Consider the following 17,898-nt stretch of genomic DNA (forward strand, 5'->3'; position numbering starts at 1 on the left):
CGTAAACATCGCACGTCGCCTTGTGCATCGTTCCTTTGGCAGCTTAGAAGCACAAGGAACCCATCCTCCCATCCATACTCTCCCAGTAGACCAAGGGCCTGGGTTCCAATAGCACTCTGAGCTCCTGCGGGACAACCTGCCGCTCTATCTCTAGGTTGGCGATCGACGGTATTCTTGAGATTCTGTTGTTGACAGCGCTGGCAGTGGAGGATGTACTGTCGGTAGAGGCGTTTGATGATGCTGAAGCACGACGCAGTGACCGGGTGATAGAGAACCTATCAATGACTGATCTAATGGTGGAAGATGCCATCGTTTGCGGTTCAAGAGTGAGTTTAGAGAGCTGTGTCGTTGGTCCGTCACCACAATCTTCAGTTCAACAACTGTGCCTGCACACTGTCGAGTCGACTCGAAAGTAAGTGAGCGTGTGTGATGTAAATATAGAACGAATAGAAATCAGGACCAGCCTGCTGATAATGAATGAAGCGAGCGACAAGCGAAATATCAAGAACAATGAGCAAAGGTGAGGAGGAAGAGTCAGGGATGGCACATGGGCACATATATTAGTACTCGGCTTCGTGACGTTTTGTCTGGCCTGAATTGGACTTGTTGATCCAGCACAAGCTTCGCTTAAACAAACTGTACTACGTTATACCGTGCAGCAGACCTGAAGCAATGGGCATTACACGCTAGACAACCATTAGTAGTAACTGTCCAACATCAGGGGGCTCGGGGGTTTCGCCCCGTCGTTTCAGGTTGGCTTTCTGCGACGCCGAGCCACAAAGAGCAATGAGCTGCGTGAACATGAACGAAGGCATTGACACAACAGTCATGATTATGTCTGACGGGCAATTGAACCTGTTACTTGGAAATGATCCATGTGCTAACTTTGGCAGCTCGCGAGTGGACTAGTTTAGTCCCTAGCCACGAGGACAAAGTACACGACGCCCGTGACCTGATGGGCGTCCATTGTCCTACCTAATGCCTAGTAAGAGTGCGTCGCTGGTCATGTCGCCCGCATCTACTTGATAAACTCGCTCACCCCTTCAGAACTATAATCAGTGGCATGAAAACAGCCCCAGAAGTTGAGGTCAAATACGCGAGAACAGGCGGCGGATATGCTTGCGCAGAGTACTAAAACACACAATGAGCTGTCCAGTCCATGTTTCACGAGCAAGAAAAGAAAACTTTCTATTATCGTGTCGTTCGTCACGTACATCGCTTCCCGCCGTTCTATATCTGAGATCTGACCCGAAAACGCCTCGCTGCACCAGGACACGTAACGCTGTAACGCCGTGACAATCATGATTTGAGAATGAAGAAAAATGCGCTAGAAGGACCGGTGCTTGCATTTATGCTATCCTAGGTCCGCGTATCGATAGGAGCTCTTGCCATCAGAACGCCGTGTTGTGCTCCGGCGAATGCTGTCGAGCCATGCGGAATCTTCCAGCAGATCACGAGCTTGTGATGGGCTAACAGCGCTCGTTGGGCGGCTGAAGTCAGTCGAAGAGCGTGCTTGTCCACCTTCCAAGAGGTCGAAACCAAATCCTGACGGCGTTCCGGGGGGCGATGGCGTTGATGTTGCGGATCTCGGTGCACTGAGGGGGTGTCGAATACCACTGTGCCATGCCGGACCCGCTGTTTCGGACGAGACTCTGGGTGAGTTGTGGCCTCCATCGACGCTGAGATGAGAGGGAGATGCTTGAAGCGAGGGGCGTCGTGACGATTCTCTTGGGGTCCGCGTGCCTTGCGTTGTGTCGTCCTCGTCATCCACAAAAATGTCCGGAATATCTAATTGCGGCACGCCAGTCATGCGCGCAGACTGCTTAGCCTGGAGCCGCTTTTTGAACCTTCTGGCCCAGTAGAGCGTGTCAAAGAAGCCCTGGACAGTCTTCCGTCGTACGGAGTCGTCGACACGCTGCAGCCGTGCACGTCGTCGGAGGAACTCGTCGAGTCTAGATTGAGAGTTAGCGTGCCGGATGCCTCGCGTGTGCAAAACTTACTTTAAACTCTTGCTATCGTGGATAATGTTCCAGTTCGCCAGAATCAACAACACACTTGTGAATGTGATGCCTTTGTCAGGGTCAGCACTGACGAGAACTTCCTCATAGAAGATGTTGAAGCGCCTCCTGCGCTCACGGATCTTCGCCACGTCCAATTTAGCAATCCTTGCATTCAGCTTATCGAGATCAATCTCGGTAGCGCCACTGTGTGTTGCAAGGGACGTGTGTCGAGCCGTCTTGGCATCGTCCCGCACGTCGTCCAAAATCTGATGGACCGAATCTTCGGGATCATAGATGCGCATCTGGAACACGCCCGACAGCTCTCCAAGCAGACGTGGAAAGGCTTCTTTGCTGATAGCACCGGTGCCAGCAGGATCGACATGACGCCAGGCTTCTTTGAAGCGTCGTATCTCATCCCGATCAACGGCAGCCACCCAAGCCGAGCGTTGATAGACATAACTGAAACTTTCGTAGATGAGCGAAACGAACAAGTTGACGAAAATGTACATGCTCAGCAGGTTCCACATGACGAAAAGGAACCTTGCCCAAGGCTTGCTTCCGCAGTCGCTGTCGAAGAAATTGTCCTCCTCCACGCAGAGGGGGGGCTCAATGGCCGCAAATCCTTCCATGACAGCATTCCATCCTTCTCCGAAACTCATCCGAAATAGGAGAATGAGCGCCTTGGGAACGGATCGAAAGTTGATGTCGCTAGCCGCCTCCTCGCCAAATCGCGTCAAGCTGAAAGCCTGGGTGAACGCAATAGCAAAGACGAGGAACAGCACCAGCCAAGTTGCCAAGAGATTTCCGATCACAGGCAGACTCGCGGCAGCTGTCTTGAACAATTGATCCAAAGCATCGTTGCGAGGGATGATCAGGAGGAGGATAGCCACAAGGAAGAACTTGTGGATCTGCATCACGCTATCTCGACCGTATGAAGTCGCCGCAAGTGCTATGTTGCAGACCAAGGCCCCAGAGACGGTAAAGAGAGCGAACAAGTCCCAGGAGCTTTTGCGATATCGCGCCCACCCGAGGCCCAACACACGGATGATTACGTTGCCCAAGTAGACGAGACTAAAGGCGACGAACAATAAACTTCTGGTAATCGTCCACCAGAAAGGCTCACCCGTGTATTCAACCACCAGCAGCAGCAGGTGCAGTATGAGTACAACCGTAACGGCCTGGTACCACTTGCCACGCTTCTCGATTGCCCTCTTATGGCACCAACGTTTCAGCTTGTGACTGCCAGTGCGATCGTACGAGCTTTTAGACGGTGAAATCTGGCGCAAAAGTTTGCGAAGTTCAAGCCAGGATCGCTGGTCTGCGGTCAAGTACGCCACACCTGTTTGCTCAGTGTAGTTGCGCATGAACACAGATATGAAGAGGGTGAGGATGAAGACCGTCGCCATGATGTTGAATACGACCATGAACATGGCGTTGCCCTGAGAAGCCAGGTCCTCTTGCTGCTGGCCTCTGGCCGTGATTGCCTGCAGTGTGTATGTGGCGTCAGCCCAGCCCTCTTGACTGACAAGTTGGAAAAGCGTGAAGAGCGAAGATCCAAAGTCGTCAAAGTTGTAATAGGGGTTCGAGGCTACTCTTGGAGCCAGTAGAGGCCAATCGTCACTGTAAGGGATGTCCTGATACTCCCCAAAGCATTGCTGTAGACTGACAATGCCGTCGCCATCGTTGCAGGAAACCAAAAGCGCGTTGAAGAGATTCAACCCGTAAATTGCAAACGGGATAAGCAGCGAAATCGAAATGAATGCTGCTCCGAAAATTTTCCACCACCCAACGATAATGAGCGAATGGAAAGTATCTCTCGCACTGTTGCTGACGTTGAGAAGGCGCAGAGCCCTCAGTGCTTTGAAAGCCCCAATGGCCCTCGAAACTGCGCCATCGTTCACAATCAGCGTGCCAACATTGATCCACAATGTGATCAGCACGACAGCGTCGACGAATCCCCAGGAGCTTCGCAAATACGCATTAGGAGTCGAGACGAGGCCATCCGCGATAATCTTGATGATGCTCTCTCCAGTAAACAAGATGGCGAATGCCAAGTCTGTCCACACATACCACTTGAGGTGGTCGTTTTCATGTCGCAGTTGATATTCCCGCTGGTACAGTGGTGTCGTGATACAGGCGATCACTACCATGGCGACAATGGCAGCATAGATGAACACGGAAAATATGAACCATGCCACTTTGTTGGGTTCTACGCCGTCAAACCGCTCGCCTCCTCTAGCCGGACCAACGAGCCTTTGGCACAGGCGGCGGAGCCTGTTCCTCGGGGTGAAGAAGTAGAGGGAGTTGTTGTAAGTGGGGTGTTTTGCAAGATATTCTCGCTGCGCTCTTCGGCGCTCCGACGAGGCCGAGACAGCTTGCTGAGCCATCTCTCTGGCATCCAGTGTCTCTTTCATCTTGTTGAAATCGGTATTGGAGTAGAATGGATTCGGCTCCCTTTTCGCAACGCGGCGAACTAGGCGACCCCAGAGTTTCGAGAGAAACCCTGTTTTGACATTACCAAGTAGATTGGTCGCAGCTCGTTGGGGCGGTCCTTGTTCGGGTAGATGGTCACGCTCTGCTGCGGCCGGCTCATCGAGGAACTCCCGAACGACGGCGTCCTTAAGCAACATCTCAGTCATAGCGGGACCGTAGTCCAGGGGATCTCTGCGTTGATGCGATCTCCCTAGAGTGAAGACGGTGGACAGCGCCAGGTTGCTTGATGAAGAGCCCAACTCCTTCTGTTGCAAAAAGGCTTTCACCTGTTCCAGGCGTTTCTCATCCTCCGATATATCAAAATTCTCCTGAATGACCGCAATAAACATACTGATCAAGATGAAGAAGGAGAGGATGAACCAGCCAATTAGGAACGTCGCCCCAATCCAAGCCGTCTTGCGATCTGTCAGATAGCCGGTGACACTGAAAAGGATGTCTGTCCAGTTCTCGCTGGTCAAGATCTGGTACATGCCAAGGAATGAGTTGTAGATGGTGTAAAATGACGCCCGCACCAGCTCGCCATCGTCGAACACGGGTAGCTCTCCACGAAATAGCTGAGAGGCGAGAATAGCCATGAGAAAGGTCATGAGGAAGACGAACATCATCAGATTGGCGATACCAGCTGCATTGCCCAGCACCAGAAGAATGAGCTGCCTCGTAATCGGAATGGCAAGCACCACGCGATATGCTCGCACAATCTGGAAGACGGTAAGCCACGCATAGGCGCGGTGTCGCCTAATGACCGGCAAAAGAATGATTGATGTAATCACAGCCAGGAAAAGATCAAATAGGTTCTGGCGGCTGCGATGGAATCCCCTCCAATCTGTAATGATCCTGGCAAGCATATCGAGATCCAGGACGATGGTGACAACGATCTCTGCTACGTTGATGAACCGTTCCCGATCTTTTGACATACTTGCTGAACGAAGTGCTTGGCAGAAAAGGCCGAACACAATCACCAAGACCCAGAACAAGCGCGTCTTGCTGTAGATGACCTGCAGTTGTGAAGGTCGGCGATACTGATCTCCTGCATCCGGTGCGAGTGTGCGGTGATGGTCCGCTGTGAACGCACTAGACTTGCTTTCCTCCCGAATGACCTGGAATGACGACGTGATAACGGCGATCAACAAGTTGACTAACCAAAGAGTCAAGATCATGATACCGGCTGCGAAGAATAAAGCAGCTGCGGTATAGTCAGACCCCATCGTGTCGTACATCAACCCTGTAAATGTATTGCTGCTCATGATGACAAAGACGAGCTCCAAGGATTGTAAAATATTGTCGAAATTGACCGTATCGTTATAAGGGCTGTCTTGTTTCAGGCAGATCAGGCCCCTCGGGCAAATATAGCCTTTACCGTCATCTGTGCCATTTACCAGGTCGGCAAGGTCCCCAGGGCGAACCATCCAAACCCAAGGAAGCACATGGCCGGTGTCGTTATCACGGTGTCCGCCACAAGTTTGATCATCATGGCGATATGACGCTTCCAAACTCGTAGGATCCTCGGGGTCAAGCCACACACAATGTCGACTCAAGCTTGACTTGAAACTCTGAACTCCGATAATGGCGAATAGTAGCCAGAAGAAAATTATGAGAAAGGCTACTCTGACCAGCAGTGGCGCAGCCTTTTTGAGACTCCGCAGGATGATTGCAGTACCATGTGTCAGAGCCAAGAGCCTCAAAATACGCAGGCAGCTCATCATCTTGAAGACGTAGAGGTGATACTGGCTTTCGAGGCCGGCCACGCCCAGGACAAAGGAGATCCAAAACGATACCACTGCGACAAAATCGAGGCGATTGAAAGAGTGTCGGAGAAAGGCGCGGCGCGCCAAGTGATATCGTTGCTGCTCCTCTAGGGTTTCGGGGAGTGCTTGTTGCCCTTGGACAAGTGTAGTGAAAGACCTTGATATTGTGGAAGACTCCGGCACCACGTGCACGCTGTTGGTTTTGGTGGACTTTTGCTTCTCGGGTTGAAAAATAGATCTGTACTGGTTTGTCAAGGCAACGCGGAGGCCCTTCTTCCGGTCGATGGTGCTGTATTCAGCAGCATTGAGGATGAAGCCCGAGACTATGATGCGCGCAACAAGCTCCATGGTAAAGATGATGAATAAAACAAGCAGTGCCCAGTCTGTCCAACGTTGACCCCATCGATCGGGCCGCCCATTACCATCCTTATAAACGCTTGTGGCCGACTCGACGATCAAAAGCACTGTCTGAAGGACGATGAGCAGTAGAATTAGCGGCTCGGTATAAGGGTAAACGAGCAAGTCACAAAGCCAGTTCCTTACACGGCTGTCTGCAGTGAATGTGTTGAGCGTACGGCCTTTTAGTGGGTTGGGTGCCGGTTGTCGAGGAACTTCATGTGGCAGTTCAGCTGACGAGCGTCGCTGGTCCTCGGCTTTCTCAGAAGCCAAGTGGGCTGCGGGCGAGTGATACGCCGTGTCCTCAAAGACAGAATGCGACCGATCGCGTCCAAACCCACGCTCTGATCCTGCAGGTGACCTCGACCGATGCCTCGAGGCAATCTGCTCCGCCAGTTCTGCTTCTCCGCTGATGTTGACCACTCTCTGTGACATTGCTCGCACAATGGATCCTGCGCGAGACAGGGCGCCTGATGTCGATGAAGGGCGCGAACCCGTTGACTCGTTCGGCATGAGAGACATGCCATAGCTGCGGTGTCTGGAACCACGACGACCAAATTCGACATCTTCGGGATGGAGTGTGTCCCTTGGCCCGCGGATGCTATTGTCGACATCGGAAACCGTTTGGAAGCTATCCCTGGGATGGGACTCGGGGTGATTGTTGACACTGAGGGAGCCTGATATGGGCTGCGCGCTCGATGTCAGTGGGACCGTGTCTGCATCCGCGCCAATCTGGCCCCGCGACAGGACGTCTTCGCCGGCGAACCGTCCACCGTCGTTATACGAGGTACTACTGTGGCCCACAGCTGAGTCCTGGGAGGAGCGAAAGTCGGGAGGAAGCGCCGCTTGTAGAGCCGTTGGATCCAAGTACGAGTCGTCACTCAAAGCATCGTCGGAACGGGCGTCGTATGGCTGATCCCAGTAAGGCGACACTGTTGGGAGGTTCGACGGGGAACCTGGCGAAGCCGAAGCCATTGAAGGCCCCAAGAGCTGAGAGGAGCCATGTCTTCCGTTGTTACTCCCGCCGGAGTTGTTCAAATCTCGCGACGTTATTGACCCGCGCCGCGGTGTCGACGAGCCCCCATGGGTTCCGGTAGGCATTGGCGGAAGGGACGAAGGGCGCTTGGCGGCACTAGAGGATATCGGGGAGGTTCAGCTTTACATGCGCCGAGAAAGCAAGAGCGCGCGATGCCGCATATTTCGTGAGGGTATTCTGATTCTGATCGGGGTGGGATGCGGAGGTTCGAGATTGTACGTAGTAATTAGATGCACGTCGTTACATGCCACGGGATGGTTTGTGATCAGACTCGTACAGTTTCCAGGAGTGTACCCCGTATTGCGTGGCTCATCAGCACGACGACAGGGTATTGTTATTCTTAGAAATTCGCTGTCTGAGAAAGGATTGGTCTCGCACTGTGCTGCGCGGGGGAAGCATCGGAAGAAGGCGCGGAATACAGTGCCAATGATACACGACGGCCCCTGAAAGTTACGCTGACTGCCTGCCCTGTGGGGGTTGCTGGTCCCTGCAGTCTGCTGCCCCGGTTAGTATCGTCTTTATCTGGACTAGCGCGTACAGGCGCGCCACAATCTGACCTGGACCCGATTCTCAAGTCCATGTCATGTCGTAACGCGTGCTTCAGGCCGCGAGCTGCATCTCGTTCGGCTTAACTTTCTCGAGCAGCGGCTCATTGACAGCAGCTTCTGCAACACTGCACCCCAAAACGCCAGTATGCCGACGCGAAAGAGGCCTACCGACACTGTTGAGGGTGGTCAGCCCGATCACTCTCTTCTTGTCACGCTTCGAGGCATGTGGCAATTCGCGAACTTTTGCCAATGGGTCTACACGTTTGGTAAAGCTGCGCGGATCGACGAAAACATTGACATCGAGGTTGTACACCCTTTCTCCGATGATAACAATCCTCGTGTCTAATCAAATTTAGGATATTGAATCTGACTGCCTGACTCCTGAAACGAATCTGCTTTGCGACATCGCCCTCGCTCTCCTCAAACTCATATCCTCGCATCGAGGGTTGACGTTGGTCCCCCTCCCACCCTTCCGGGCAATCGCTGATGACCCATGCATACAGTCACGATATCTTCGATAGCCAGGCTCGCAAGCAGTACTTGGACAAGGCACCCGACGCAAATCCGTTTGGAAACGATGACGCGCCTGCGAAATTTCAAGACTTCGATGTACCCACAAAGGTCTGCTGGCAAACACACCCCCAGGTCACTAGTCGCTGACGATACAGATCCGCGTGCTACAGCAGCTGACTCAGTGGGTCATGATCTTCCCCGAGCGCATTCGAGAGAGAATGGACGAGCAGCGTGACATCGACCAAACAACTTGGGTCCGTTCCATTCCTCCGACTTTGTTGGGGCTGAGACTAACGAATCGACAACAGCGTATTGAGCCCTACGGTTGGGACAGTGAAGATCGTACCTATTTTGTGCTCGACGACAACCGAGTCTACCGCCTGACAGAGCCACCGCCAGCTCCTCCGTCCACTTCAAAAAAGAGATCAAAGAAGGCCTTTCGAAGCGGTCGTCGATCGAGCAAGAGACGAAGAACGCAAACAAATGCAGAACTGGACGCCGAATTGGACGAGATGAGCGAACAAGAGCAGCCACAGAAGGATCATGATTCCGCCAAGGCTCCTGACGATGGGCTGGGGGGTATGGTGTGGGAATGTCTTGCTGTGACTTTGGAGGAAGCCCGGCTGCTGATCGATGGGTTTCGGAAAAGTCGGGACGAAAACGAGAAGGTCCTACGCAAACAGCTCGAACAACATCTTCTGCCCATTCTGGAGAAACAAGAGGAGAGCAGACAGCGCAGGATTGCTCAGAGAGAGCGTGAACTGCTTACCATGGCAAAGTTGGCCAATGCGAAGCGGTCCAGCCGTCTGGCCAGCAAACTCGAACAGCAGAAGCTCGAGGAGAAGGTTAGGGAAGAAGAACAGCAGCAGCAGCAAGCTGCCCTGACGAGACTACGCGAGGAGCAGGCTCGCCTCAAGCGCGAGACTGAGAGAGACTTCAGGATGGCCTCCCGTGGCCAAAGGTTAAGAGAAAGAGAAGCACGACGAATACAACATGAGGAGGAGCTCGCCCACCTCTCTGAAGACAGCAAATGCCAGGAAAACGGGCAAAGTAGATTGTCTGAACGACGCAGGCAAGCCGAGATCGAGAGGGCCCAGCAAGCCTTGAAGGACCTGGACGATGAAGACGACGAATGGATATTCGACTGTGTGTGTGGGCTCTATGGTAAGGTGGACGACGGCACGCACAGCGTGGCCTGCGAGAGCTGCAATGTCTGGCAGCACAGCAGATGTCTCGGTCTCAGCGAGGACGAAGTGGAATCTCCCGAGTCCCATTTCGTATGCGCTGCTTGCAAGCGACGTCAGGTTGAAGCCAGGAATGCCAAGCCACATACCACCATCAAGCTGAAGATCAAACGCGATCAGAATACAAGCGATACGCACCAACATATGGTCGACGATCTACGAAACAACGATACGGCGGATTCGACCCAGGCTGTGGGTTCCGAGTCTGTGGGTACGCGCCCTCCCTCTCCGCAAAAACACAATGTTGAGAAGGTGCATAGCACGGAGAGCACCAGCATGCCATGTATGACGCAAACTGGTCCAGAGCCTAACGGCGCTGTAAGGCTGAGGGAAAATGATGCCAGCATCAAGAATCGCATTATCCCCCCCGAGCAGGTGCACTCTCCCAGTGCTATGTACTCTGAGCGAACCCCAGGTGGTCTTACGACTCCGTCCGCAGGGATGCATCCGGTGTCTGAATCAAAACTCAATACGCCTGCCATCAGTCGCGAAATATATCGTGCCACTCATGATCAAAATGGAAACATCCCAGCTAGTGGCGGTATGTCTCCGACAAAACAATCACCTCACAATTCCTTTACTTCAAACGGCACAATCCAAAGCGGGATTACACCAATCCGCATACCGCCAGGCATCACCCTCTCGCCAACGCCTCAGAAGACGATCATGACACCTCCGACCAAACACCAAGAATTGAGCAGGCCTAATAGCCAGCAATAAGTCGACCATGATTCCAGACGAGGACAGTCACCGGTGTGGGGATAACCCAAGTCTGTGCCCATGCCTGCTGCAGCTCAGCATGTGCGCATGTCCAAAGACAGAATGACGCTACGATAATTAGCAACACGCTACTGGATAGATCTAATTCTGATCGACTCGGTTGACGGAAAATGTGCACCTGCCACCTGGCACCAGGCAAATGAATAGGGAACGGATCACCTGGTGGTCACTGCTCCGCATTCACAACGATTGTTGAGCGTTATGGATGCAACCAAGGCGAATAGTGAGAAAAATAGAGTCGCAGCTCCTGGTTCCTTGGAGCAAGGGCGGCGATTGCTTGCGTGTATCGCACTGCTTTGGTCGACTCGCAATCATGGATGAGCCTGGAAGGCAAACAGAAATACCACTTATGGAGATATGGCAATCCACTAGTCGCTTTTCCGCGACGATCAACGACTGGGCCAGCCGACTTCATGCATCGATGGAGCAACATTTGAGAACTGTCTCTGGCAACTCATGTCGTCGGGTAGATGATCTCAGCGTCCCAAGGAGCGGGCCTTTGACATCTATTGAGCAGATAATCCGACATGGGGTCAACGCGAGATGAAGCCAATCAAGAACCGCAACGGTCACATTTACAGCCCCCCCGTCAACGCCCTAGTCTTTCCAATGATCGTAGCCTTGTGGCGCTTGGTAAATAAACGGACGCTCGGACCAACAGTCTCCCTGATTGCTGTAGCGTGAAACGCTACCACTGTTGCTGTCCATGGACAATGAACATCGCTCGCGTGGTTTGAGCTCATTTCTGGGGGCGCGAGCCGCAAAGCAGCCCCTTTGACAGGGCGCCCTCACATCAACAACAAGCACGCAACTAGTCTGCTTGGTGTTCTATTTGTGGCAATGGTCATGGCACCTGCAGCTGAACACCATATCGGTTGGCGAGAGCTTACAAGCGCTGCGCCGCAGTGCTCTAGGTTGCAGCACCGACCGAAGTCCAGATCTCACCGGAAACAAAGTACGGAGACGGCGCAAGGCGCCGCTGCAGCTCTTAGACGGTAGCGACAAAAGGCACTGCTGGCCCATGTGTTCTATTCCTCCATCATCCAGCATCTCCACAAGCTCGCCTCGCCAGGTTCCTCTTGACTGTACTTACTTCAGATTCTAGATACGATCTTGTTCGCTTGAAGCCGTGGCTAGATTACGGCGGCAGAGAGCATCAAGACTTCTGTGCTCTCGATCATTCATAAACCTGGAGAACCAGGCCCTCGCTTCGCGTATCATCCCACCGCCAGTGACAGGATGGCCCGAATGGCTGCACCGTCACCGACGCCATCGACTGACGAGTTGTCACAAACCTGCCCAATGTCAACGAGCGACTGCGGCAACGAATGGTCCCAGCACGCTCAGTTAGGGTATGACACCCCTCCGCTGGATGATGGACCTGGCTGCGCAGATGCCCGCCTTCACCCGATATTCAATCTTCAAGACTATACACTACACGCCACGGAACATCATTCAGAGGCTCCACAGGGGTCAATGGCCAAGCACGACATGCTAAGCACTTGTGAAGTGCCGGTGATAGGTCATCAGGCCCAGCAACAGGATGGGTACAGCTATACTTCAGCGAATCACCATGGTAATACTGGGCTTGACCTCCAGAGTTCGAAGAAGACAGTGAAGGGCAAGAAGAAGGCACCTGGAAAGCCACGACGGAAGGACAAGAAAGAACAGTTTCCGGATCTGGTTGAGCCCCTTTCCCGGTGGGCGAAGGACCATGAGATTCAGCCACTCAGTGTGCATAACTTCGCAACTAGGGACATCAAGAAGAGGATCACCAGAGCTGTGAAAGACGGCTACGTCAAGCGGAATCTCAATGTCTTTTTCCTCTACAAGCAGGCTTATGCGAATGTTGCGCAAGCTTGGATGACGATCCATCACCCCAGTCTGGCCAGAACTCAGCCACCGCTGGTGACGCTTGTGGGAGAGTCCTGGGCTAAAGAATCGGACGAATTCAAACGCGGATATACCAAGTATTCTGAGCTCGAGAGAGAAGGGTTGCGGAAGGCTTTTCCCGATTACAAGTACAAACCAGGCACAAAGAAGACCCAGACAGGCCAAGACCAATCACCTCAAGGCCGTCAGGCGCCTACAACGCCGATGCGCAACGGCAGCTGCCCACCTAGTGATTACTCCGGCACGCCTGGGGGGTCTTCGAATCGGAGTGTCAGCTATCAAGGATCTCCTCGGTTCGATTCCGGGCGTTATTCTGGGAACGAGGCCTACAACACTCCATGTGGTCCAGCCCCGACATCAACGGGCTACCACTCCCATCCTCTAGGCGGAGGACACGAGGGCTTTCTATACCCATCACCGCCCTGCATTGGGTCACAGTGGTCTACACCTGTACGAGGTCGTCTAGCAAGATCGGTGTCACCCGCTTTCAGCCAGCAGTCATCTCTCTCTGCGTGGGACTACGGCGCTGTCGACCCGAGCCTCTCTGGATCCTTTTCAGACTATACCCCTTCACGCTCAACCTCGGAGGAACCAGGCTATGTCGTGCCGGCTCATGCTTTCACCAACATGCCCAGCATCGACTTTTCACGGGTACCCGCTGGCGTGCCGCCAAAAGACAACTTTGCTGATCTTCTTGATCCGTCAATTTACCAGGAGTCGACGGTCGATCCAGCCCGTCGCAACTCTGCCGATCTTTGGCAAGGCGGTGGCTCTGTGCTTTCATCTATTCCCGGCGGAGATATGGTGTTCCAGCAACTCCCGGGTTCCGACGCAAATGAATGGCATGTTGAACCGGTAGAACACGATGCTGGCTACCACAATTACACTTGGGACGCCAACATCTGGTCACACGGACTGGAGGATGATCCTCTGGAGCAACTCACTTGACTATTCCCTAGCTCTTCGCCATGCGTTGTGCGATCAGCGTAGTGTCCCGTTTCCGGCTTGTGGAACGTTCAATGGAAGCGTCTTTCATGTTTCCTTCGGTCTTTTTTTGCTGCCTCGTCATAAAATTTTGGCCCCCACGGATTTCAGGTTTTGTTGTTCAGGTCCATAGAGGGAGTTGGTAAATTTGCGGTTATCTAGGAGTGATGATGTTCTGGCGGTATTAGGGAGTTTGGGACTGGAGTACACATGCTTTATTTAAGAGCGTATCCTTAAATGTGTCCAGTGTCGGAAAATCATGATATTTCCGTGCATTTGTTTAGTATTCATTCAATATACCGTCGCAAAAAATACTACAACAGCAAGATGCTACTACCATCTCCCAAGTCAGTCAAATTGTTTCTCCGTTGACGAATGCCGACCAATCCTGGCACAGCGCAACGTCACCCCCCTCACCTCCTCCAATTCCAGGTGATTAGTCATTTGCCGACCTGCCCACGTAGATCAGAGCTCTGAGTGGACGACCTGTCACGACATCGAGACTCTTCGCAACTGCAAAGATGGCATGGATACCTAGATTCATCACCTTCACGGGCTTGGTTCTTCTAGCCCACGCGTGAGTCGCCAAATGGGTCTTTGCCGGACGAGTCTAATGATCTTCTATAGCGGCTACTCTGCCCAAGAACATGCCGCCCTAGCATCGACAACAGCGCAGCACTCGAATCAAGCAGGCACATCGACCTCGTTACCCATCGACATCAGCATAGAAACGATAGTTGCCACCATGGCTGTCTGCATCGGGCTTGTCCTCAACACACCGAACCTTCGGCCAATTCAGTGGAACGTTTGGGCTGGCAAGATTGAACGCGAGGGCGCAGAAGGCTTTCGGGACAGTTCGGGAGCTGTTGAAAAGGACTACAGGGGTAACCCTTTCAGCACACTGGAGTCGAGGCCCGGCTTCGTGGACATTCGCAAGCAACGACGAGAGTTTGCCGAGTGGGCCAAGAGCGAGAGCACCTAGTCATACGACAAAGAGGAAGAGGCTGGCGCGAGATAATCGCCAAAGGTATCAATTCTGGGTTGCCGATTCTTTTGTGCTTGCGCACTCGCGAGCACATGTGATGTTGGTGGTGCGAGCTTGAAGCGCACGGGAGCTACCAGGCACAGCAAACATCATGCGGGAAATGGATGACACTATTCTCTATTCACCAAAGTCTTGCAACGGCATAGTATACATTCTCTGGGCATGAATCTACCGAATTCAGCCACTTACTGGTGTCCGCCAATTTCCTATACCCGTGCTGTCCATCGCACCTTCCTTGTGAAAGGGTGCTACTAGAACAAAAGTCGACGCTCAGTGGTTTGTTACTTCCCTTTGTCAACGCAGATGCCCTACTTACTCGGTGGGTTGAGCACTGCTCACTCAGTCGTGACATTTTTCACATCACAGCATTTGCAGCCGCTTCGATACTAGTGCTTTTCAAGGGGCAGCAGACCAGTGGCTGGCACTCTCACTATCACACACATCCCCCAGCACACCAAGTTCTCCAGATCAGCCCGCTAGTCCAACCGTCTTCAGAAATGGAAGCGCAGGGGATTACAACGCCAACTCTAGCAGACCATGACGACGGTCTTGGAGGAACAACCGAGCACTCTCAAACATGGGACGGATCTGAAATGAACGAAGTGATAATGGCTATAGAATTGCGCAACAAGGACACGATGGGTTGTGCTTATTTTGACACCGCCCATGGCGATCTTATGATCGCTGAGGACATCATAATGGCAGACCTGGAAGTCGCAGAGCAATTCCTGTTGCAGGCTGAGCCGACCACAGTAATCGTCTCTGGCAGAGCTGTGGAGAGCCTCCTAGACTTGTTGGAAGACAAATCTCGGATGGACTGCAGTATGTCAATCTATCTTTCAAGCAATTCCGATTCGTATGTGAGACTCACGGCTCTAGGCAACGGGTTCACGCTGAAGGCGTTAGCTTCTGCGGACTTCGATTACCAAACGGCTCGAGACAAGTTAATGCACTTAGTTCTGGATTCCGCTGAGCCATCCCATGCGCTGTTCACAACGATGGATGACGGGAGCCTTGCATCAGCCGAGTTGGACCTGCACCACGACGGCTGCAGCACGCGAGAAGCCAGCCACGTTAGAGCATTGCGCTGTGGCGGTCTCATCAATCTCGACAACGAAGTCTCCGTCAGCTGCGCTGGTGCTGTCCTTTCTGACCTTCATCAACGAAGGTCTGTAGGGTTCTTACCAGACGGTCAGAGGGCAGAGATGGTCTTCCATGTGCGGACCTTGAGGCAGTTCTCGCTGGCTGGACACATGATGGTTGGCATTGACACTTTGCGGTCGTTGCAGATCATTCGACCAGAGCTTCACCCAAATGGCCAAACCTGGAACTCCAACGGCAATGGCACAGAAACGAGGCAAAGCTTGTCTATATATGGGCTTTTTCACTCGCTCGCTTGTACGCCACAAGGACGCTCGGCCCTGAGGTCGATGTTGATTCGTCCGTCGGTAGACAAAGAACTCATCGCCGAGCGGCAACAAACAATTGAGTTTTTTCTCCAGCCGGAGCTCGCTACTGATATCAAGGACATTGGGTCTGTGCTGTCGAAGATCAAGAATGCGAGTTCGCTCATTGCACATCTACGAAGAGGTGCCGAGTCCCCATCGGCTACTCAATCGTCAGATCGCAGCGTATGGGCTGGACTCCAGACCTTTGCCTTGCATGCGCTTCGCTTGAGGGATCTAGTCGGTAGATTGCCACATGGTCGGAGAATCCAAATTGTCCAGAAGATTCTCGGTGAGATTCACCCCGAGTCATTATCGGTCATTGGGAGTCTCATCAACAAGACGATCGATTTCGAACAGTCCAAATCCCGACAGCGACCGTCTGTTCGAGTGGGCATTGACCCTGAACTAGACGAACTCAAACGTCGTTATGATGGGATGGGTAGTTTTCTCACTGAAGTTATCAACCACATCACACAAAGTCTTCCTGCATGGCCAAGGCAGTATATACGATCTTGCATATTCCTGCCACAACTTGGTTTCCTAACGGTTGTGGAGCCTGATAATCAGACTGGGAAAGGACGATATGAAGGCGAAGCTGCTGGCGATGACCAGTGGGAAAGGGTTTTCACGGCAGATGGTGCGGTGTGTTATAAGAACAACTACATGAGGGAGCTTGACGAGCAGTTTGGCGACATTTACTGCGAGATTGGTGACAGAGAGGTCGAAATCATCCACAGCCTCGCTCAGCAAGTACTTCGTCATGAGTCTTCCCTGATCAAAGCGTCAGTCGTCTGCGGCGCGTTCGACGCCCTCTTATCCCTCGCCAGAGGAGCTGAAAAGTACTCGTGGACCTGCCCTCGTCTAACTGAAGCAACAGAGCTGCATATCGTTGGAGGCCGTCATCCACTTCAGGAACTTGTTGTGCCCTGCTTCGTGCCAAACGACTGTCACATGGATGCCGATCAAACCGCGGCCTGTAAAGGTAAAGGTCAAGCGGGTTTGGCTCTGACAGGACCCAACCATTCGGGGAAAAGTGTCTACCTGAAGCAGACCGCCATTATTGTGTACTTGGCGCACGTCGGCAGCTTTGTGCCTGCTGAGCGCGCGACAATCGGTATCACGGACAAGATCCTCGCACGCATATCCACCAGGGAGAGTGTTTCTCGGAACGAAAGCGCCTTTGCCATTGATCTGAGACAAATGGCATTTGCGATGGCTAGCTCAACACCCAAAAGCCTTATATTGATAGACGAATTTGGTAAAGGCACTAACTCGGACGACGGCGCTGGGCTTATGGCAGCGGCAGTGAACTTCTTCTTGGATCGGGATAAGCCAAGCCCTCGGCTTTTGCTGGCAACGCATTTCCATGAGCTCTTCGAGACTGGGCTGCTGTCAAACCACCCGGGACTTGACGTAGCGCACATGGAAATTTTGAGTGATGAACAGTCGCGCAAGACTGATGACCAGATCACCTACCTGTTCAAATTAGCGCCCGGACACAGCAACTCCAGTTATGGAAGCCACTGCGCTCTTATGAACGGAGTTCCGAGTGCTGTGGTCAACCGTGCCGAAGCTATTGCACGCCTCGTGGCACTTGATGAGGATCTGAGCTTCGCCTGCGCGCAGCTCTGTGAGTCGGAGGAAGAACAGCTGCAGTGTGCTGAATCTGTGGCCCGTCGGTTTTTAGAACTCGACTTTGAAGACCAAGATCCGGGCAAGCTCAATGAAGCTCTCACGTTAGTGTTGGGATAAGTGGCACATGCGTGTTAGAAT

At 52.9% G+C, this 17,898-nt stretch overlaps 5 protein-coding genes across 5 annotated transcripts; 4 read left to right on the forward strand and 1 right to left on the reverse strand.

Moving 5' to 3' along the window:
* Positions 1 to 1,194: 1,194 nt before the first annotated feature.
* F5Z01DRAFT_724933 (cation channel family protein) lies at positions 1,195 to 8,004 on the reverse strand. The gene is made up of 2 exons (XM_046266632.1): positions 2,001 to 8,004; positions 1,195 to 1,952 (listed from the first exon to the last, which is right to left on the reverse strand). Exons 1-2 carry the CDS (start codon positions 7,733 to 7,735, stop codon positions 1,355 to 1,357), a joined length of 6,333 nt encoding a protein of 2,110 aa, XP_046117454.1. The 5' UTR covers positions 7,736 to 8,004; the 3' UTR covers positions 1,195 to 1,354.
* A 251-nt stretch (positions 8,005 to 8,255) lies between these two features.
* F5Z01DRAFT_143419 (uncharacterized protein) lies at positions 8,256 to 10,828 on the forward strand. Its single transcript, XM_046257679.1, has 5 exons — positions 8,256 to 8,522; positions 8,575 to 8,669; positions 8,722 to 8,839; positions 8,887 to 8,985; positions 9,040 to 10,828. The coding sequence occupies exons 1-5, from the start codon at positions 8,364 to 8,366 to the stop codon at positions 10,693 to 10,695; spliced, it is 2,127 nt and encodes a 708-aa protein (XP_046117455.1). The 5' UTR covers positions 8,256 to 8,363; the 3' UTR covers positions 10,696 to 10,828.
* A 1,046-nt stretch (positions 10,829 to 11,874) lies between these two features.
* Positions 11,875 to 13,975, forward strand: F5Z01DRAFT_143422 (uncharacterized protein). Its single transcript, XM_046257680.1, has one exon. The coding sequence runs from the start codon at positions 11,995 to 11,997 to the stop codon at positions 13,594 to 13,596; it is 1,602 nt and encodes a 533-aa protein (XP_046117456.1). The 5' UTR covers positions 11,875 to 11,994; the 3' UTR covers positions 13,597 to 13,975.
* A 178-nt stretch (positions 13,976 to 14,153) lies between these two features.
* On the forward strand, positions 14,154 to 14,943 carry F5Z01DRAFT_688365 (magnesium transporter; the record flags this gene model as incomplete). Its single annotated transcript, XM_046266045.1, has 2 exons — positions 14,154 to 14,209; positions 14,260 to 14,943. The coding sequence occupies 2 exons, from the start codon at positions 14,154 to 14,156 to the stop codon at positions 14,612 to 14,614; spliced, it is 411 nt and encodes a 136-aa protein (XP_046117457.1). The 3' UTR covers positions 14,615 to 14,943.
* Positions 14,944 to 15,270: 327 nt separating this feature from the next.
* On the forward strand, positions 15,271 to 17,877 carry F5Z01DRAFT_623666 (muts domain V-domain-containing protein; the record flags this gene model as incomplete). Its single annotated transcript, XM_046261333.1, has 2 exons — positions 15,271 to 15,450; positions 15,577 to 17,877. The coding sequence occupies 2 exons, from the start codon at positions 15,271 to 15,273 to the stop codon at positions 17,875 to 17,877; spliced, it is 2,481 nt and encodes an 826-aa protein (XP_046117458.1).
* Between the last annotated feature and the right edge of the window lie 21 nt (positions 17,878 to 17,898).

This window comes from Emericellopsis atlantica (assembly GCF_019669845.1).
Source record: "Emericellopsis atlantica unplaced genomic scaffold F5Z01scaffold_16, whole genome shotgun sequence".
Classification (NCBI taxonomy): domain Eukaryota; kingdom Fungi; phylum Ascomycota; class Sordariomycetes; order Hypocreales; family Bionectriaceae; genus Emericellopsis; species Emericellopsis atlantica.